Source organism: Choloepus didactylus, chromosome 21, assembly GCF_015220235.1.
Source record: "Choloepus didactylus isolate mChoDid1 chromosome 21, mChoDid1.pri, whole genome shotgun sequence".
Taxonomy (NCBI): Eukaryota; Metazoa; Chordata; class Mammalia; order Pilosa; family Megalonychidae; genus Choloepus; species Choloepus didactylus.
In genome coordinates this window covers 20,661,000-20,682,834 of record NC_051327.1, presented here as the reverse complement: position 1 = coordinate 20,682,834, position 21,835 = coordinate 20,661,000, and the positions used below count along the sequence as shown (strand labels likewise).

Sequence of the window (21,835 nt, the reverse complement as noted above, 5' to 3'; positions counted from 1 at the left end):
GGATGAATCCTGAAGACATTGTGTTGAATGAAATAAGCCAGACACAAAAGGATAAATGTTGTATAATTTCTCTTTCTGAAATACTTAGAGTAAATAAAGTCATAGAGACAGAAAACAGAATAGTGGTTACCAGGGTGGTTGGAGGGGGGAATGAGGAGTTACTGCTAAATGAGTATGTATTTTGGTTTAGGATGATGAAAACAATCCAGAAATAGATAATGGTGAAAGTTAAGCAGTACTGTCATCATACTTAATGTCAAAGAATTGTCCACTGAAAATGGTTAAAAATGTCTTTGTTACATATATTTTACAATTAAAAATAAACAAAATTTAAAAATCAAAACAGTGTGGTAAGTACTTGTAAAGAAGCTCAGGACATAGGAAAGTGTAGGGATTTTTCCAAGGTCAGAGGTGCCTACTTGGTAGGCTTAATTGTGGGTCTTTATCATGCGCAATTAACCCAAGATTTTGTCTATTGCAGTTTTTTTTCTTTCTGTACCCTTCGAACAGTATCAAACAGCACACTGATTTCAGTCCTCAGATTTTTTCAACATTCCCCAAGTTTGGACTTCTGACGTTTTTGGAGGAAGATGAGGCATAGAAGATTTTGCTTGCAAACAGGCAACTTCGTTCATGGGGGAAGAGGTGTCTGATCCATTTTATTTTTCCTAGGGCAGAAATAATTGGTGCTAAAAACATCCATTTAACATTCCCAACACTTCAGCTGAGGCTCAATCTTGCATGGCAACATTAAAGAAAGGAGCATGTTCCAGAGCAGGGGAACTTTCTCTAGGAAATCAGCAGGTACTGCAAACTCTATTCATTGCAAAGGGTAAACTGTATCTATTTGGAAACACAAAGATTTTGGTAGGGTGGTCATCGGGGTTGGAGGAAGGGGCAGGAGGTGGAACTAGGCCCTGGAGGTGGTGGAATTCGGGCGATCACTTTCATGCTCTGTAGATGGTAACCATCCATGACCAGAAACCACTCACATGGATGGAGTCTGAAGGTGAGTGCACGGCAGTATGCCCACGCCCTGGTCCCCAACCCTCTGGCTCATGAAGGAAAAGTGATTAACATTCAAGAAGTTTTTTGGTTTTGAGTGCCCTCACCTGGGCCTTAGGGCGTTCTGCCCCACTTCCCCCTCGCCCCCCACGTGGCTTTGGCTTGGCCGGATGCCTCGACTCCACCCGGTCTTGTCCTCCTTGGAGCTGCAGCGGGAGGTCTCCGCATCTGCCCCGGGGGTGGGCAGAAGGCGGCCCAGCCTCGGGATGATGCAGCTGTCGCCAAGTCGGCCACCTCCGGGCACATCTCCAGGGCCTTCTTAGACTAGCTAAGTCTCGTTCTGTCTCCAGCCTTCGCCATCCCAAAGACCCTCCTCGCCCCCTCCGCCTTTAGCGGTCGAAGAGGGCAACGTCCCAGGAAGGGAGCCCGGGAGAAAACCCCGCCGTGCCTGCCACGTCCCCCCGCCCGGGTGGATTCTACTGGACCCGACTGCCGCCTACACGGGAAGCCCCTCGGGTGCCCACCGCCCAGCAGCAGACCCCGAGCCTCTCTCTGCCCCCGGCCTGGATCCTGCGAGGAGACTGAGGGGCGGGAGGGGTCCCGAGAAATTCAGCACCTGCCCGCGGAGCTCTCTGCGTCGGCGGCCCCGCCCTCGCAGGCTGGGATTTAAAGGGCCGGGGGAAGCCCACCCACCTGCGCCGCAGACGCCCCTCCTCACTCCCGCCGCCCGCCCAGGCCGCACCCACTTGGGGGCGGGGGCGCCGGGGCCTATTTCCCGGTCCGCGGGCGCTGCTGCTTTAAGCGGAGGCGGGACTGCGCGCGGCGGAGCGGGGACGGCGGCGGTGGCGGCGGAGCGAGCTTAGCTCGGGGTCGCGGACCCTGGCTGCAGGAGGCCGGCGGCCGAGGTCTAGGTGAGGGCGGGCGGCCCTGGGAAGCGCGCGCGGCGGCTCCGCGGGGTCTGCTGGGGCTTGGGGAGGCCTGTGCGGCACGGCGGCTCCGGGAAGGGAAGGAAGGAACGAGGCCCCGACCACTCCGGGCTCCCCGGGCCTCCCGCCGCAGCCTTTAAACCTCCGCTCGTTGCCGGGCCCAGGTGGGGAGAAGCGAGAGGCGGAGGGCTAGCGGGCGCGGGAATTGGCCCTCGGCGCTCGCCGTAGCTCGGCCTGGGAGGCGGTCGCCGAGCGCCGGGGGCCGGTGACAAAGGAGGGAACCGGAGGGCCGTTTGGGACCGGAGGGAGCGGGCGAGGGTCAGGGTCCCCGTCCCCCGCGACGTCCCCCCCCCGCCCCGGCCAGTCTGGCGCCCCCCCCGGCCTCGACGCAGGCACCTGGCTCGCCTGGTCCGGCGCCTAGAGCGAAGGTAGCGGCGGCGACAGCGCCCCCTCTGGCCCGGCGGCGCCGCCTCAGGCTCGGCTCGGCGCGGCGGGGCTGGCGCGGGGGCCCGCGGGGGGTGGGCGGCCGGGGGGCTGTTTGCCCGGGCGCGGCGCCGGCTCCCGGCTTCCCCCCCGGGCCGGGGTTGCTGGGAGCTCCGCGGAACCCAGGCCGGGGCTCCTCCGACTCCGGGGTCTTAGAGCTGCTTCCCGAGAGGCGCGCGGAATGCGTCGTTTCCCTCCCTCCTCAGGCCCCCGGGGCCCAGCGGAAAGCGGGTCCTGGCCTCCCGCGGCCCCGAGAAACGCAAGAGGTGACTCCTCTGAACCCAGCGGGCTGGCGAGGACTTGGAAAAAGCGCTCCGAGGCTTTTAACAAGTTTGGGCAGGCCTGGGCCGTTCCTTAGGCAGGGAAAGGCCTTGACTCTGAGGTTGGGGTCCCTCGGTGTGGAGATGCCGAGGCGGGGGTGGGGGTGGAGGTGGGGGGTCTTAGGTAATGGAGGAGAGACGGTGACCTGAAAGAGGCAAGCAGTTGCCAGGCCAGCGAGCAGGTTTTGTTGGTGACTGTTCTTGCCCTGAGATGGGGTAGGGGCTGCTGATGGGCTGTGCTGGGACAGCTGCGGGCGGTCCTCTTTGTGTCTGAGAAGTGGCCAGAAGGGACTCTGGTGTTAGTGTGTCCCCATCGTCGGGGACAGGAGTGTGAACTGCAAGGGGAAGTGCCCTCCTGCAGAGGCCTCATTGGTGTGTCTGTTGAAGAAGGATGAACACTAAGCAGGGTAAAATCAGGCAATTTCACCAGGTTCTCTAGACATTTTTGTCACGGCTTTCAAAATCGAAACCAAGTCTCATTCATCCAAGGGTGTCAGCCTGGAGCAGCCTGTTTTTTGACTCACTAAGGTGGTTTTCGGAGCATTTATTCTTTCATTCAAAGTCTTTTTTTCTTTTTTAATTGAGTGCCTATTTTGTGACAACCACAAACAAAATTTACAGCTCCCTGGACCCTTCACTGGACCACAGCCTCTCTGGTTGGTGCTTGGGAATCTACCCTTGGCACCTGTTGGTTTTAATGAACGCTGAAGTTTGAGAACCAAATTGCCTGGGACAGGGGTTGGCAAACTTGTCAGCAGGCCAAGTTGAGCCTGCTGTCTTTATTCTACTCTGATTTTATGCTGTCCTTGATCTAAGGAATTGCTTTTACATTTTTAAATGGTTGGGAAGAAAATCAAAAGAATAATGATATTTCAGGGTGCATGAAAATTAGGAAATTCAGATTTAAGCATCCATAAATAAAGTCTTACTGGAACATAGTCACACACATTTGTTTACGTGTTGTCCTCTGTGGCTGCTTTCTGGCTATAACAGCAGGAACCTCATGGGCTGCAAAGCCTGAAATATTTCCTATCTGGCTCTTTACAAAAAAGTTTACTAAACCCTGACTTAAGGTAAGAAGAAAATAGGGTAGGAAAAAAAAAGCAAATGTGTTTAAACAGCATGTTTAGAAATTAATAGACAAAATGGATTTGGATCAATTTATTTTCAAAAAAAAAACAAAGGGAATAGTATTGTATTCTTAACACACCAAGAATTTAGGTGAGCACAGGGATTTAGATCATATTTTCACAGAGATTGTGAACCTGTGTCCTTGACAAGGTGGCTAACCATATGCTTCTTTTTACAGGCTGGGATGAACTCATGGACCTGAAACCATTCTCTTAAGAAACAAAATAGTGCAAAAAAAAATGGCGTTTGTTGCAACACAGGGGGCCACAGTGGTTGATCAAACCACTCTGATGAAAAAATATCTTCAGTTTGTGGCAGCGCTCACTGATGTAAATACACGTGAGTTGATCCTTTTCGTTATTCATCTCAGTCAAATGAGTGCACATTGAGATAAATAAAAGTGTTAATTTATATCATAATTAATACTTTAAATCTTGTGGAGAAGCAAAGTGATGAGCTTTACTGGCTGGAGCCCCAGGAGGCACGTGTATGTGTATGTATCTGTGTGCTTGTCTATGCATGCACAAGTGTGTCTGGGCGTATGAATGTGTGTGACTGATTGTAGGGAATTAGCTGTGTGCCTTCTGTTGGGCTATGATGGTCAAACTGATAAGATCTGATTGTTTCTCTTAAATTATTAAACTTGTGTAATTTTAGGAACACCTTAACTTAATTTCAATTACCTAATGATTTGTTTTGTCACTTACAGCTGATGAAACAAAGTTGAAGATGATGCAAGAAGTTAGTGAAAATTTTGAGGTATGAACTTTATATTTTATACTTTTTGTGGTAAATAAATATTTACATATGTATGCTTTCCTTTTGCTGCTCTGCTTTTTATTAGTTACTCCAAATTCATTGTCTTTGTAATGTAATTTATTATATTTCAGAATTGAAATTTGGAAATTTGTTCAAGTGTGGAAGTTCTTCACACTAGTGACATGGAGGGGTGTTGGTTTTGTTTTGGCTGTTTAATATTGTTTTAGTATAATAGCTCCTTAGACATGTACTCTCAGGACGTACTCAGACTCATGTTGTGAACTTGCTGTCAGATAATAGATGGTATGTTATTATGCAATGAGAGCTGGACCTTAGTTCTGACTCTATGACTTATAACTCGTGATTTTTTTTTCATCATTTTTTGTGAAATTTATTGACCCTTGCATTAATAGTACGGTACCTGTGCTTATCCACACCCACAGCAGTCTCCCTATTGCTATATTTTGTAGCAGAAATACAGAAGCCAACTCAGGTGATTTTGTTCAACCAGTTTATGTCTTCTAGGCTTCACATTCTCCAACTTTATATTATCCCACAGGTCCCTCAGGCTCTGTTCATTATCTTTAATCTCTTTTTTTTCTTTGTGCTTTAGACTGGATAATTTCTATTCATCTGTCTTCAGGTTCACTGCTATTTTTCTGTCACCTACAATCTGCTGTTAAGCCTATCCTCTGATTTTTAAATTTTTGTTATGCTACTTTCAGTTTTAGAATTTCTTTTTGATTCTTTTCGTTTGATTATAAAATAAAACAAATTTATTATTCATAGAAATATGTTTCTATTTGCTGAACTTGATGTCCTGGGACCTTGTTCAGATCATTGCTAACTCATTACTGTTAAGGTCCAAAAAGGAAGCTGATTCTTGAGAGTGAAATAGACTAGACTGATTAGACAGATTTCATTAGATTAGCTTAATAGGTCCGAAGTGAAGAAAAGTGTTAGTAAATAACTAAGGAATTTAAATAGAACTCAGTCCAGATCAAAAGATGTTTTTTTTCCTTTTTGTTTCTGTTTCTCTTTCTTTCTGTCATTCAAATAACATTCAAATGAAGATGATAATATGACAGAGGTAAAAGATTCAGTCCCTACACCAAAATCTTTACCGTCTTTAGTGATATAAATATAAGATTAAAGCAATTTAAATACACTTCAAGACAGAACATAAAAATGTTGTAATCTATAAATATCAATTGCTGAGATGGTGGAGGTATAAATAACAAGTCTCCAGAAAAGACAGTTGCATTTACTCAATGGTCATTATATAGAGACAACATTTCCCCAAGTTTTTTAACTATAGCCTTTCTCTTCCCTTCTCCCAGCCCTTCTCATCCCCTCTCCCAGTGTCATTATCCATAAAATAATAAGATTGGACTACTAAATAATCTCTTTACTCCTTTTGTCTACTTTTATGACTACCATCCTGATTATTTTTCAAAGAATGAGAACAATTTCCAGTACAATTTATTGAAAGAAGCACTGCTCGGTCACATACCTTTACTGCAGCATTTTTTTTTTTTTTTTTTTAATTGAGATAAATTCACATACCATATAATCCATCTAAAGTGTACAGTCAAGCTCTTCTAGTATATTCACAGTTGTGCATTCATCACCACAGACAATTCTAGAACATTTTCACCCTCAAGAGGGTTCATTATGTTATACAGTCCCCTGTTTCATCCTTTGGCTTTCCTTCTAGTGTGACATATGTGACTCTGAACTTTCTCTTGCAACTGTTGTTCCTGAGGAACCGCCAAACTGTCTTTCGCAATGTCTGTACCATTCTATGTTCCCACCAACTGTGAATAAGGGTTCCTGTTTCTCCACATCTTCTCCATCACTTGTAGTTTTCTGTTTTTTTATAATGGTGGCCATTCTAGTAGGTATGAAATGATATTTCATGGAAGTTTTGATTTGCATTTCCTTAATAACTAGTGATGTTGAACATTTTTCATATGCTTTTTTTTTGGTGTATAATTCTTTTAATGTGCTTTATTTTTTTTATTTATTTTTATTTTTTTATTTTTATTGAGATTGTTCAGATACCATACAATTATCCAAAGATCCAAAGCGTACAATCACTTGCCCCTGGGCACCGTCATGCAGCTGTGCATCCCTCACACTAAATTTTTGTTCAATTTTTGGAAACTTTTCATTACTCCAGACAAGAAATAAAGTGAAAGATGAAAAAATAAAAAAAGAAAAGGAAACTCTAATCCTCCCCATCCCTAACCAACCCCCCTCAATTGTTGACTCGTAGTATTGAGTAACATTTGTTACTGTTTATGAAAAAATGTTGAAATACTACTAACTGTAGTATATAGTTTGTAATAGGTATATAGTTCTTCCCTATATGCCCCTCTATTATTAACTTCTAATTGTGTTGTTATACATTTGTTCTGGTTCATGGAAGCGATTTCTAGTATTTGTACAGTTGATCATGGACATTGCCCACCATAGGATTCAGTTTTATACATTTCCATCTTTTGACCTCCAGCTTTCCTTCTGGTGACATATACGACTCTGAGCTTCCCCTTTCCACCTCATTCACACACCGTTCGGCGCTGTTAGTTATTCTCACATCTTGCTACCAACACCCCTGTTCATTTCCAAACATTTAAGTTCATCCTAATTGAACATTCTGCTTATACTAAGCAACCACTCCCCATTCTTAAGCCTCGTCCTATATCTTGGTACCTTATATTTCATATCTGTGAGTTTACATATTGTAATTAGTTCCTATCAGTGAGACCCTGCAATAATTGTCCTAAGGTGTCTGGCTTATTTCACTCAGTATATTGCCCTCGAGGTTTTGTCATCAACCCATTTTTTTTAATATGGTTTTGTTCACTCACCATACATTCCATCCCAAGTAAATAATCGATGGTTTTCTGCATGGTCATACATTTATGTGTTCAGCACCTTCACCACTATCTATATAAGAGCATCTACATTTCTTCCACAAGGCAGGAGGGAGAGTCAAAGAAGGTAGAGAGGCAAAAGAAAGAGGAAAAAAAAAATGACAGCTAGGAAGCAGCAAAAGGAAAAATAACCTTAAATCAGAGAGAATAAAGAATCAGACAGTACCACCAATGTCAAGTGTCTAACATGCCTCCCCTATCCCCCCCTCTTATCTGCATTCACTTTGGTATATCACCTTTGTTACATTAAAGGAAGCATAATACAATGATTCTATTAGTTACAGTCTCTAGTTTATGCTGATTGCATCCCTCCCCCAATGCCTCCCCATTTTTAACACCTTGCAAGGTTGACGTTTGCTTGTTCTCCCTCGTAAAAGAACATATTTGTACATTTTATCACAATTGTTGAATACTCTAGATTTCACCAAGTTACACAGTCCCAGTCGTTATCTTTCCTCCTTTCTTGTGGTGTCTCACATGCTCCCCACCTTCCTCTCTCAACTGTATTCATAGTTACCTTTGTTCAGTGTACTTCCATTGTTGTGCTACCATCTCCCAAAATTGTGTTCCAAACCACGCACTCCTGTCTTCTATCACCCTGTAGTGCTCCCTTTAGTATTTCCTGTAGGGCAGGTATCTTGTTCACAAAGTCTCTCATTGTCTGTCAGAAAATATTTTGACCTCTCCCTCATATTTGAAGGACAGCTTTGCTGGATATAGGATTCTTGGTTGGCGGTTTTTCTCTTTCAGTATCTTAAATATATCACACCACTTCCTTCTTGCCTCCATGGTTTCTGCTGAGAGATCCGCACATAGTCTTATTAAGCTTCCTTTGTATGTAATGGATTGCTTTTCTCTTGTTGCTTTCAGGATTCTCTCTGTCTTTGACATTTGATAATCTGATTATTAAGTGTCTTGGCGTAGGCCTATTCATATCTCTTCTGTTTGGAGTATGCTGCGCTTCTTGGACCTGTAATTTTATGTGTTTCATAAGAGATGGGAAATTTTCATTAATTATTTCCTCTATTATTGCTTCTGCTCCCTTTCCCTTCCCTTCTAATGATACGTACATTATTGTACTTTGTTTCATCCTTGAGTTCCCGGAGACGTTGCTCATATTTTTTCATTCTTTTCTCCATCTGCTCCTTTGCGTGTAGGCTTTCAGGTGTTTTGTTCTCCAGTTCCTGAGTGTTTTCTTTTGCCTCTTGAGATCTGCTGTTGTATGTTTCCATTGTGTCTTTCATCTCTTGTGTTGTGCCTTTCATTTCCATAGATTCTACTAGTTGTTTTTTTGAACTTTTGATTTCTGCCGTGTACATGCCCAGTGCTTCCTTTACAGCCTCTATCTCTTTTGCAATATCTTCTCTAAACTTTTTGATTTGATTTAGCATTAGTTGTTTAAATTCCTGTATCTCAGTTGAAGTGTACGTTTGTTCCTTTGACTGGGCCATAACTTTGTTTTTCTTAGTGTGGGTTGTAATTTTCTGTTGTCTAGGCATGGTTTCCTTGGTTATCCAAATCAGGTTTTCCCAGACCAGAACAGGCTCAGGTCCCAGAAGGAAGAAATATTCAGTATCTGGTTTCCCTGCGGGTGTGTCTTAGAAAATTGCTCCACCCTTTGATGCCTCGGGTCACTGTGCTTTTCTGCCCAGTAGGTGACGCCTGTTAGCCTATAATTCTTGACTGGTGTGAGGAGGTATGGCCGTGTTCCCCCAGGCTCTGGGGTCTGGTTCTGAATGGAAAGGGCCCCACCCCTTTCCTCCTAGAGAAGACAGACCCCTTAGGTGGAGGTCATTAGCATTTCAGTGGTGTTGCTCTCTGCTTGTGCTGTCTCACCCTTCCCAGAGTCACAGCCTTGAAAACTGCAAATGACTGGGGCTTTCTCCACTGAGCCAAAAAAGAAACAGATAGTCCCCTTCAGACCCAGTCCAAGGCGACCCTCCGACTCTCCCAGGTCAGTCGTCACCCAGAGCCTCTGTCTGTTTTTTGGGGATGCTTACCTGTAGTGAGCAGTTCACACTCGCTACTTAAAACCCCAGTTGGAGCTCAGCTGAGCTGTATTCGCTTGCTGGGAGAGAGCTTCTCTCTGGCACCACGAGGCTTTGCAGCTTGGGCTATGGGAGAGGGGTCTCACGACTTGGTTCTGCAGGTTTTACTTACAGATTTTATGCTGTGTTCTCGGGCATTCCTCCCAATTCAGGTTGGTGTATGATGAGTGGATGGTCTCGTTTGTCCCCCTGCAGTTATTCTGGATTATTTACTAGTTGTTTCTGGTTTTTTGTAGTTGTTCCAGGGGGACTGCTTAGCTTCCACTCCTCTCTATGCCGCCATCTTGCCCGAGTCCTTCATATGCTTTTAATCCTCTTTGGACAAATGTCTTTTCATGTCTTTTGCCCATTTTTTAATTGGGTTGTTTGTCTTTTTATTGTTGAGTCATAGGATCTCTATATATCCTGGATGTTAAACCATTATCAGATACATGATTTCCAAATATGTTCTCGTATTGAGTAGGCTGCTTTTTCACCTTCTTGAGAAAGTCCTTTGAAGCACAAAACTATTCAGTTTTGAGGAGGTCTCGTTTATCTACATTTTTCTTTTGTTCCTTGTGCTTTGGGTGTAAGGTCTAAGAAACCATCTCCTACCATGATATGTAAGGAAGATGCTTCCTTATGTATTCTTCTAGGGGTTTTATGGTTCTGGCTTTTATATTTAGGTCTTTTCCATTTGAGTTAATTTTTTGATAAGGTGTGAGATAGGGGTTCTCTTTCATTCTTTTAGATTTGGATATCCAGTTCTCCCAGCACCATTTGTTGAAGAGACTGCTCTGTCTCTGTTGGGTGGACTTGGGAGCCTTGTCAAAAATCAACTGACCATAGACCTGAGGGTCTGTTTCTGAACTGTCAGTTAGATTCCATTGCTCAATATGTCTATCTTTATGCCAGTATCATGCTGTTTTTACCACTGTAGCTTTGTAATATACTTTAAGGTCAGAAAGTGAGAATCCTCTAACTTCACTTTTCTTTTGCAAGATGTTTTTGGCTAGTTAGGGCCCCATAGCCTTCCATAATAATTTGGTGATTGGCTTTTCCAGTTCTGTAAAGTAGGCTGTTGGAATTTTTATTGGGATTGCATTGAATCTGTAAACCAGTTGTGGTAGAATTGACAGCTTAACAATATTTAGTCTTCCAGTCCATGAACATGGAATGTTCTTCCATTTATTTAGGTCTTTGATTCTTTAATTTGTTTTAGCAATGCTTTGTAGTTTTCTGAATACAGGTCCTTTATACCCTTAGTTCAGTTTATTCCTAGATATTTGATTCTGTTAGTTGCTGTTGTAAATGGAATATTTTTCCTCATTTCCTCCTCAGATTGCTCATTACTGGTGTATAGAAACACTACTTGTTTTTGCATATTAATGTCATATCCAACTACTTTACTGAGCTTGTTTCTTAGGTCTTGTAGCTTTGTTGTAGATTTTTTGGGACTTCATAGGTGTGGGATCACGTCATCTGCAGATAGTGAAAGTTTTACTTCTTTCTTTCTGATTTGGTTGTCCTTTATTTCTTTTACTTGCCTAATTGCTCTAGCTAGAACTTCTGGCACAATGTTGAATAACAGTGGTGACAGTTGGCATCCTTGTCTTGTTCCCAATCTCAGTGGGAAAGCTTTCAGTCTTTTACCATTCAGTATGTTGTTAGCTGTGGGTTTTTCATATATGCCCTTTATCGTGTTGAGAAAGTTTCCTTCTATTCCTATCTTTCAAAATGTTTTTATCAGGAAGGGATGCTGGATTTTGTCAACTGCCTTTTCTGCGTCCGTCGAGATGATCATGTGGTTCTTCTCCTTTGATTTGTTAATGTAGTATGCCGGTTTATAACTGTTAAGCACCCCAGGGAAGGCTGTGTTCTTTTAATCTGGTCTGGTGGATGTGGACTTATTGTGGGTGGGACCTTTTGATTAGGTTGTTTCAATGGAGATGTGACCCACCCAGCTGTGGGTGAGACCTTCTGATTAGATTATTTCCATGGAAGTGCGGCCCTGCCCATTCAGGTGGGTTCTTGATTAGTTTACTGGAGTCCTTAAGAGAGCTCAGGGTTCGGTACAGACCCAGATGCTTAGAGATGCAGACAGAAAGATGTTTGGAGATGCTAAGCTAAGAGATGAAGCCCAGAGTTTGCCCAGAGAAGCTAAGAGAAGACCCCTAGATGCTTAAAGAGAAGTGCCCTGGGAGAACAAACAAGGATGCACAGGAGCGGAGAGAGAGAAGCTAAGAGAGACAGAAGCCCAGAGACATTTTGGAGAAAGCCATTTTGAAACCAGAACCTGGGAGCAAAGGACCAGCAGACACCAGCCATGTGTCTTCCCAGATGACAGAGGTGTCCCAGACGCCATAGGCCTTTACTCAGTGAAGGTATCCTCTTGTTGATGCCTTAGTTGGGACGCTTTTATGGCCTTAGAACTGTAATTTGAAACCTAATAAAACCTCTTTATAAAAGGCAGTCCATTTCTGCTATTTTGCATAATGGCAGCTTTAGCAAACCAGAACAGATTTTGGTACCAGAGAAGTGGGGTGCTGCTGAGTTTGCAAATACCAAATATGTTGGAACAGCTTTTTAAATGGATAAGGGGAAGATTCTGAAAGAATTGTGAGGAGCTTGATAGAAAAGGCCTAGATTGCTTTGAAGAGACTGTTGGTACCTAAGATACTTCCTATGAGGCCTTAGAAAGAAATGATGAATATGTCATTGCCAACTGGAAGAAAGGCAATCATTGTTTTAAAGTGGCAGAGAATTTGGCAAAATTGAGTCCTGGTATCAGATGGAAAGAAGAATTTGAAAGCAATGTGGTGGGATACTTAGCTGAAGAGATTTTCAAACTAAATGTGGAAAATGCAGCCTAGCTACTCCTTTTAGTTTATAGAAAATTGCGGGAGGAAAGAGGTGATCTGAGAACTGAACTCCAGGGTACAAAGAAACTAGAAATTGATGGTCTGGAAAATTCTGGGCTTCCAGAAAGTGAGACCCCAAGGATAGTGTTCCACATGCGGATTTAATGAAACCTGGAACTAGCCAGCCATTTCAGTACAAGCCAAGATTGGAGATGGAGTTATCCAGGAAGGATTTGTGGAAAGTCCTATTGTCTGATGGTTTTGACTCCTTTAGGCTGCATGCCAAGCCAATAAATTTTTTGCGAGATCTGTAGAAACAGAACCACCGCTAGTCTGGATTAGAGGGGTTGGAGACAGGACAAGTTGAGGGAAGGACGACTTGAAGAACAGAACCATGGAAACCTTGGGCCAGGAGAGCGGACCTACCCAAGCAAATGAATCAAGTGAGTTTAAGAGTAATTGATGTTGATAAGACTTTGTACTTAACTATTGTTACTGAAATGATTTAACTTTGTGTGATATTGGGATGAAATGAATGTATTTTTGCATTTGGAAAGAACACCTCTTTCTGGGGTCCAGGGGTTGGAATATGGCGTATTACGTTAATTGATTTTCTTGTGTTGAACCACCCTTGCATACCTGGGATAAAACCCACTTGATCATGGTGTATGATTTTTATGTGCTGTTGGATTCGATTTGCAAGTATTTTGTTGAGGATTTTTGTGTCTATATTCATTAGAGAGATTGGTCTATAATTTTCCTTTCTTGTAGTATCTTTATCTAGTTTTGGTATCAAGGTGATTGTTCTAGTTTGCTAATGCTGCCATTATTCAAAATACCAAAATGGATTGGCTTTTATAAAGGGGGTTTATTTGGTTACAAAGTTACAGTCTGAAGGCCATGAAAGTGTCCAAATGAAGGCATCAGCACAAGTATGCCTTCACCAAAGGAAGGCCAGTAACATCCGGAAACCCTCTGTTAGCTGGGAAGGCATGTGGCTGGTGTCTGCTGACCCCAGGTTGTGTTCCAGCTCCCCTGTCAGCTCCTGTACCTTCTTCAAAGTGTCTCTCTTGGCTGCAGCACCTCCTTCTGTCTGTGAACTTTTTTATAGAACTACAGTGATTCAATTAAGACCCACCCAGAATGGGTGGGGAAACACCTCTATGGAAATAATGCAACCAAAGTTCTCGCCCACAGTTGACTGAGTCACATCTCCATGGAAACATTCAATCAAAGGATTCCAACCTAATCAACACTAGTACATCTGCCCCCACAAGATTGCCTCAAAGAACTTGGCGTTTTGGGGGACATAGTAGATCCAAACTGGCACAGTGATGTTGATTCATAGAATGTGTTAGGTAGCATTTCCTCCTCTTCAACTCTTTGAAAGAGTTTGAGCAGAAATGGTTTCAATTCTTCATGGAATGATTGGTAGAATTCACCTGTGAAACCATCTGGTCTTGGGCTTTTCTTTGTTAGGAGGTTTTTGTTGATTGTTTCAGTCTCTTTACTTAAGATTGGTTTGTTCAGGTCTTCTATTTCTTAGTCAGTGTTAGAATATTGTCCATTTCATCTAAGTTGTCTAGTTTGTTGGCATACAGTTGTTCATAGTATTCTCTCTTATGACCTTTTTTATTTTGTTGGGTCAGTAGTAATTTTCCCCCCTCTCATTTCTAGTTTTATTTTTTTGCATCTCTTCTTTTTTACTTTGTCAGTCTAGCTAAGGGTTTGTCAGTTTTGTTGGTCTTCTCAAACATGGTTTTGTTGATTCTCTCTATTGTTTTTTTTTTTTTTTCAATTTCATCTCTAATCTTTGTCATTTCTTTTTGCTTTGGGATTAGTTTGCTGTTCTTTTTCTAGTTCTTCGAGGTGTATAGTTACGTCTTTGATTTTAGCTCTTTGTTCCTTTTTAATGTAGCACTGCCTTTGCTGCATCCCGCAAGTTTTGATGTGTTGTGTTCTTGTTTTCATTCATCTTGAGATATTTACTGATTTCTGTTGGAATTTTTTCTTTGACCAACTGATTGTTTAGGAGTGTGTTGTTTAACCTCCATAAATTTGTGCATTTTCCGGTCCTCTGCCTATTATTGATTTCTGGTTTCAGTCCAATATAATAAGAGAATTGCTTTGTATAATTTCAATCTTAAAATTTATTAAGACCTGTTTTGTGCCCCAACATGTGGTCTATCCTGGAGAATGATCCATGAGCACTTGAGAAGAATGTATATCCTGCTGTTTGGGGTTGCATTGTTCTGTATATGTCTTACATCTAGTTCATTTATCAAATTATACAAGTTCGCTGTTTCCTTATTGATTCTCTTACTGGATGTTCTATCTATTTATGTAAGTGGTGTATTGAAGTCTAACTATTATTGTAGAGATATCTATTTCTCCTTTCGGTTTTGTAGGGTTTGTCGCATGTATTTTGGGGCATCCTAGTCAGATGTATATATATTTATGATTGTTATCTCTTATTGGTTGATTACCCCTTTTATTAATATATAATGCCCTTTGCCTTTTATAACAGCTTAGCATTTAGTCTGTTTTGCCTCATAGTAGTATAGCTTCCCCAGATTTTTTTTTGGATACTATTTGTGTGGAATATCTTTTTCCAGGCTTTCACTTTCAACCTATTTGTATCCTTGGGTCTAAGGTGAATCCCTTGTAGATAGCATGTAGTTGATTCATGCTTTTTTTTATCCATTCTGCCAGTCTCTGTCTTTTGATTGGGGAGTGATCCAGTTTGCTAATGCTGCCATTTTGCAAAACACCAGAAATGGATTGGCTTTTATGAAGGGGTTTATTTGGTTACAAAGTTACAGTCTTACGGCCATAAAGTGTCCAAGGTAAGGCATCAGCAATTGGGTACCTTCACTGAAGAACACCAATAGCATCCAGAAAACCTCTGTTAGCTGGGAAGGCACTTGGCTGGCATCTGCTTGCTCCCAGGTTGTGTTTCAAACTTGCGTTCTCCAGAATATCAGCTTTCAATGGCTGTCTTCAAACTATGTCTTTCAGCTGCAGCAAGCTCTGTCTGAGCTTTTTATATGTCTCCAGTGATTTAAGTCAGATCCACCCTGAATGGGTGGGGTAACACCTCCATGGAAATTATCCAGTCAAGGTCTTGTCCACAGTCAGTTGAGTCACATCTCCACGGAAACACTCAATCAATAGGTTCTAACCTAACCAACACTAATAAGTCTGCTCCCACAAGATTGCATCAAAGAACATGGCATTTTGGGGGACATAATACATCCAAACCAGCCCAGGGAATTTAATCCAGTAACATTCAGTGTTGTTAAAGTAATGGCAATACCTCAGCCATTTTATACTTTGGCTTTTATGTGTCGTATCTTATTTTTGTCTCTCTTTATACTTTTTTTAAATTAAATTGTTTTATTGAGATATAGTCACATACCATACAGTCATCCATGGTGTACAATCAGCTGTTCACAGTACCATCATACATTTATGCATTCATCACCCCAATGTATTTTTGAACATTTTCCTTACACCAGAAAGAGTAAGAATGAAAAACAAAAGTAAAAAAGAACACGTAAATCATCCCCCCCATCCCACACTATTTTTCATTTAGCTTTTATCCCCATTTTTCTACTTATCCATCCATACACTGGATAAAGGGAATGCGATCCACAAGGTTTTCACTATCACACTGTCACCCATTGTAAGCTACATTGTTATACAGTCCTCTTCAAGAGTCAAGTCTACTGGGTTGGAGTTTGATAGTTTCAGGTATTTACTTCTAGCTATTCCAGTACATCAAAACCTAAAAAGTGTTACCTGTATAGTGTGTAAGAATGTCCACCAGAGTGACCTCTCGACTCCATTTGAAATCTCTCAGTCACTGAAGCTTTATTTTGTTTCATTTTGCATCCCCCTTTTTGGTCAAGAAGATGTTCTCAATCCCACGATGCCAGGTCCATATTCATCCCCGGGAGTCATATCCTCCGTTGCCAGGGAGATTTCCACCCCTGGGATTCAGGTCCCATGTAGGGAGGAGGGCAGAGAGATCACCTGCCGAGATGGCTTGGAGAGAGAGGGCCACATTTGAGCAACAAAGAGGCACTCACCAGAGACTCTTAGGCACAGTTATAAGCAGGTTTAGCCTCTCCTTTGCAGTAACAAGCTTCATAAAGTCAAGCTCCAAGATAGAGGGCTTGGCATACCAAGCCGTCAGTCCTCAGTGTTTGTGACAACATCAGCAACAATCCAGGTGAGGAAGTCCAACACTTATGCATTTTTCCCCAGCTCCTGAGGGGGGCCCTGCAAATATATTTTTATTCTCCACCCAGATTACTTTGGGATGTGTTGCTGTTTCACTCTAACCTATACATACCTACCATATGTCACTTCCTATTCAAAATTCCATGTAATTGTGGTGTTTGAACAAACTGACTGCAGAAGTTATACTGTTTTAGAAAATACAGATCCTACACCAAATAAACATCTCTTCCCTTGGTCTCACATGGAAGTTGAAGTTTTAACATATAGTCAGTTTCAGCCTTTATCCTTTGGCCAGATTTGCCCTAGACTTAACCGGATCTGCTTCATTCATATCTCTAATTGAAGTCTGGGCTCTTTTTCTGCCTTTTTTTTTTTTTTTTTTTTTTTTTAAAAAGTTGCTATATGCCATTTGTATCTGCTGAGCTCTAGCTCTGAGTTTCAGATGTCACACAGATACCCAGTGTTCCAGAGATCAATCAAGTTATACACAAAGGAATCAGCATCTCAGAGTTTGGAGACAGCCATTACAATTCAGGAATAGATTTGACTGCTGTAAGAGCTTACAATCTAGGGACCATTACAATAATCATTTCCCTGTTAGGCTGCGCTCTAGATTCAATTCTGAGTTTACACATTGTAGTTAGTACGTGTTGGTGAGGCATTATACTGTTTGCCTTTGTTTCTGGTGTACTTCACTCAAAATGTTGGCTACAGGGTCAGCTCACCTCATTGCATGCTCACAGCTTCATTCCTCGTAGTTGCTCAGTATTCCATTGTATTCATATGCCAGTTGACCATTCTGTTCCTTAGTCAGTATACCCTTAGGCCACCTCCACCCATTGCAGATCATGAATACTGCCTACATAAACACCAGTGTGCAAATGTCCATTCGTGTCTCTGCTCTCAGATCTTCTAAGTATGTACCCCCAATGAGGTTGCAGGACCTTATGGCCCCCATATACTTAGCTTCTTGTGGAACCACCACACTGGCCTCCAGGAAGGCTACAGCATTCTGCCTCCTCATCAACAGTAAATGGGTACATCCCTCTCTCCATGTTTTCTCCAGCACTTTTACCCCATTTATATTTTTTCCTGCAATATTATAGAGATATATTCACATACCATACAATTATCCATAGTGTACAGTTTACAGTATCATCATATAGTTGTACATTCTCTTCACACTCTTTTAGTTACCTTTACTGTTTTTATTTTAGCTTTTTTTTTTTCTCCTGTGCTCTCCTCCAAGCTTCTCTCCTGTCCTTTTCTTTTCAGCCTGCAGGACTCCCTTTAGTATTTCTTGTAGGGCAGGTCTCTTGTTAACAAGCTCTCTCAGCTTCTACTTGTCTCTGAATATTTTAACCTCTTCCTCATTTTTGAAGGACAGTTTTATTGCATAGAGAATTCCTGGAGGCAGTTTTTTCTTTCAGTATTTTGAATATATCATCATACCACTGCCTTCTCACCGCCATGGTTTCTGATGAGAAATCTGCATATAGTCTTATTGGGCTTCCCTTGCATGTAATGAATTGCTTTTCTGTTGCTGCTTTCAGAATTCTCTCTTTATCTTTGGCATTTGCATTCTGATAAGTATGTGTCTTGGAGTAGGTCTACTCGAATTTATTTGGTTTGGAGTACATTGCGCTTCTTGGACATGGATATCAAATGCCTTTTATAAGAGTTGGGAAGTTCTTGGCCATTATTTCCTCAAATATTCCTTCTGCATCCTTTTCCTTCTCTGCCTCTTCTGGGATACCCATTACATCAGTTCCTTGAGTGCCTCGTCAATTTCAATTTTTCCCATCCATTCTTTTCCCTTTTTTTTTTTTTGTCTGTTTGAATTCTGATGCCTTGTCTTCTAGCTCACTGATCCTTTCTTCTGCCTCTTTAAATCTGTTGTGTGCCTCTAGTGTATTTTAGATTTCATCTATTATGCCTTTCATTCCCATAAGATCTGTTATTTTTCTTCTCATGCTTTCAAATTTTTCTTTATGCTCATCCAGTGTCTCCTTAATATCCTTTATCTCTTTAGCCATGTTCTTGAATTGTTTTAGGAGATTTGTTTGAACATCTTTGATTAGTTGTTCTGTATCTCCTTCAACTTTTTGATTAGCTCCTTTGGCTGGGCCATATCTTCCTGTTTCTTAGTATGGCTCATTACTTTTTTGCTGTTGTCTGGGCATTGGATTATCTGGATGCATTACTCTGAAGGTTGGATTCTCATCACAGGTTTTGTTGTTGTTTGGCTTTGTGATAATGTTCTTTTTTGATACTTGGTTTGTCAGTATTACCCAAGCAGGGCTGGGCCAGGGACCCCCATAACTGGTACACACCATTTCCACAGGGCCCCGGGGAGTAGGTCGGGTAAAGAAGTCAAAAAGCCTTCAATTCCCCTCTTCAAGGGTGTGCCTTCCTGACCTCCCCAGCATATGACCTGCTTCACCCAAAAGCCTTCTCAAGTCTTCCTGAAGGTGTGTTTTCCTTGCCTGCCAGCAGATGGAGCTCTTCACCCACCTATTTCCCTCAGACCCCAGAAAGCTGAGAAGCTCCCTGTCACCTCCAGACAATGGCATAGCCATGCCAGACCTGGTGGGTTGACGACGCTGGTCCCAATGTCTAAACTTGCTGGCCAAAGGCTGGAACAGTGTTAGACCATGTCCTGCGTTATTCTTGGAGAGTGGCCCTCTGCTGGCCTTTCAGTCTCCTGCTGTCCACCCAAGCAGGACCGAGACCCCAAAGCTTTCTGCCCTGAGAGTGGGGGATGGCACCAGGAGCTGTGGCTGAGGGGGTTACTCATGATCTCTCACCTCAGCTTCTCTGTCTCTTCGTCCTGCACTTTCCTGGGTGTTGTACAGCACTCCCTCTGATCTCCAGGGCTCCAGAACCGTTGCTCTGGTCAGTTCCCTAGTTGTTTTTCTGGGAGAGAAGTGAGCCTAGCTTCTCCCTAATCAGCCATCTTGGATCTTCCCCATTTGCTTCTAGATTATATTTCTCTGCAGAGATTTCCCACCTGGCCATTCATTAAGACCGTATTTTCCTTTTATTCTTTGAACATATTTATAACAGCTGCTTTGTAGTCTTTGTCTGCTGTATCCAGCGTTTGGGCTATCAAAGGATCGATTTCTATTGACTTGGGTCACATTTCCCTGTTTCTTCACATGTTTAGTAAATTTTTTATTGTATTCTGGATGTTATGTATAAAATGTTTTAGAAGGTCTAGATTTTGTTACCTTCCTCTTTAGAAGGTTGATTTTCTCAAACTCATGTAGGCTTAGTTTTATGTTTTGTTTGGGAGGATCTATAGAAAACCTAAGGTGTTTCCCAAGTCCGTGTAACTCTTGTCTCCTTATGGATCTCATCAGAAGTTGATTTCAGGCTTTGTTAGGGTGGTCTGAACGGGCCTTATCCTAGGGCACGGTCCTTCCTCACCTGGATGTCTGGGTGCTATCAAGGTATAGAGGAGGTGCTTGAACTGGCTGGGCTGGAACCCCAGGTCTTTACTTGGTATCACTGTGTGGGAGCCCAGCCCTCAGTTAAAGCCTCATTCCCTCTTCTCTGGGGCTCTGCACCACAGATTCCAGCTGCCCTCTGATCTTTGACTCCTCAGCTCATCAGGAGCTGGACACTTGGACACCAGCTTGCTGAGCCTCGATCAGGAAATTGTACCTGGATAGCGAGCCAGAGTGAACATGGAGTTCACCTTGAAAATTTTCTTTCTTTAGGAGATCACAGCCTTGTACGGCCTCTTTCCCAGCACCAGAAAAGAGTTATCTCATATTTTGTCCATTTTATGATTAGTCTGGTACCAGTTAGTGTCATAGGCAGAGGAAGAAGTCACATTTCTCATTTTTAACATGGAAATAATAAAACCTTTCTCATGGAGTTAATGTGAATAAGAATAATAGATAAAATGTTTTCTAGTCTCTGACTTGCTTATAGAAATAGTGAGCATTAAATAAATGCTAGTGGAACTGAATCAGATGTTCTATATCTGTAGTAATATAGTATTTTAGTTTGGTATTTTAAAAAATGATAGGTTTTCAAGGATTTGTTGATGTGAGCTGAGCTGGAAAAAAAAAACCTAAGATATTTAGAGATCTAGCTAATGAGCTTTCTCTTTTGCCCAAGCTGCAAAAACAAGATGTTAAAGAAAGAGAGGGAGAGAGAGTAAGAAAGAGAGTGAGGGAGGTAGAAGAAGATAGGCCTGTATTCTGCATTTTAATCCAAGAACTGATGTGAGAGAACCGTAGTCCTAGCATGCTTATTTGAGAGGCTGAAATAGTAGAGCAGTCTATGCTCAAACCCACAATTACAAGTACAGGGGCCACGCTGCCGACTGAAGGTGTGGGGTTCTCTGGATTAGGTTCCCTGACCCCTTTTGGGGTGCTGAGGCCTTATTCTCCTGCTTAGGATCTGGTGGTTAGCAAGTTAGTCCCTGGCACCTGGTCTCATTTTCATCGATTAAATCAACAGATATAAAAATAGTGGAGTGTACTTGAGGCTTTTTGAAATGTGACTTGTGAAATCTGAATGATGTGAACTTTTACTTTAAATGAAATTTTGATGACCAAGTCTTTCAAAGAATTAAATGTTAGAATAACCCTCTGTAGGTAATTCTAAATTATCACCATTACCATCCCAGGAACGGAGTCCTTGGAATTGTGCCCAAGTTGGCCCTGGGTGACTGATGTTCAGGTGCATAAACCAAGAATTGAAGTTGTTTCTTTCTTTGCTTCTCTGGCATCACTCTTTCCTGGTTTTTGTCTATTTCTCTGTCCCTTCCTTTATCGACCCTCTTAAGATGACCATATGTAATAGATAACCTAAAATCCTTCTGTTCAGCCCAGATCTGTCTCAGAAGCTCCAGACACTTGGATTCAGCTGCCTGGGTGCCTTGTCTCACAGGCTTCTCAGACTCATGAGAGTAAAAGTCAACTCCTTTCTCTCTCGAACTCGGCATTCCCACTGAACTCTTCTTAGTACCTTTTACAGCTCATGCTTTCTCTTAATTTTGTGCTTTGCATATGCTTTTCGCAGAAACTTTTCTTCCCCACCTTTTCACATGGGTAACTTCTGCTGGCTTTTCAGGGTTTAGTGTGAACATTCCTTCTTCAGCAGGCATTCTCTGCCATCAGCTCC

At 42.5% G+C, this 21,835-nt stretch overlaps 1 protein-coding gene across 9 annotated transcripts in view; it reads left to right on the top strand.

The window, feature by feature from the left end:
- The first annotated feature begins 1,722 nt into the window (after positions 1-1,722).
- LOC119517799 (transformation/transcription domain associated protein) overlaps positions 1,723-21,835 on the top strand; it is a 140,613-nt gene continuing 120,500 nt past the window's right edge. For 6 of the 9 annotated variants that reach the window (XM_037814802.1, XM_037814800.1, XM_037814804.1 and 3 more), the window contains exons 1-3: positions 2,122-2,680; positions 4,044-4,204; positions 4,575-4,624. In XM_037814802.1, coding sequence (XP_037670730.1) covers positions 4,105-4,204; positions 4,575-4,624 — 150 coding nt within the window. In that variant the 5' untranslated portion in view covers positions 2,122-2,680; positions 4,044-4,104. Of the gene's footprint in view, positions 1,917-2,120; positions 2,681-4,043; positions 4,205-4,574; positions 4,625-21,835 lie in introns of those variants that run through there. The other 3 variants (XM_037814799.1, XM_037814803.1, XM_037814798.1) reach the window with 3 other exon arrangements.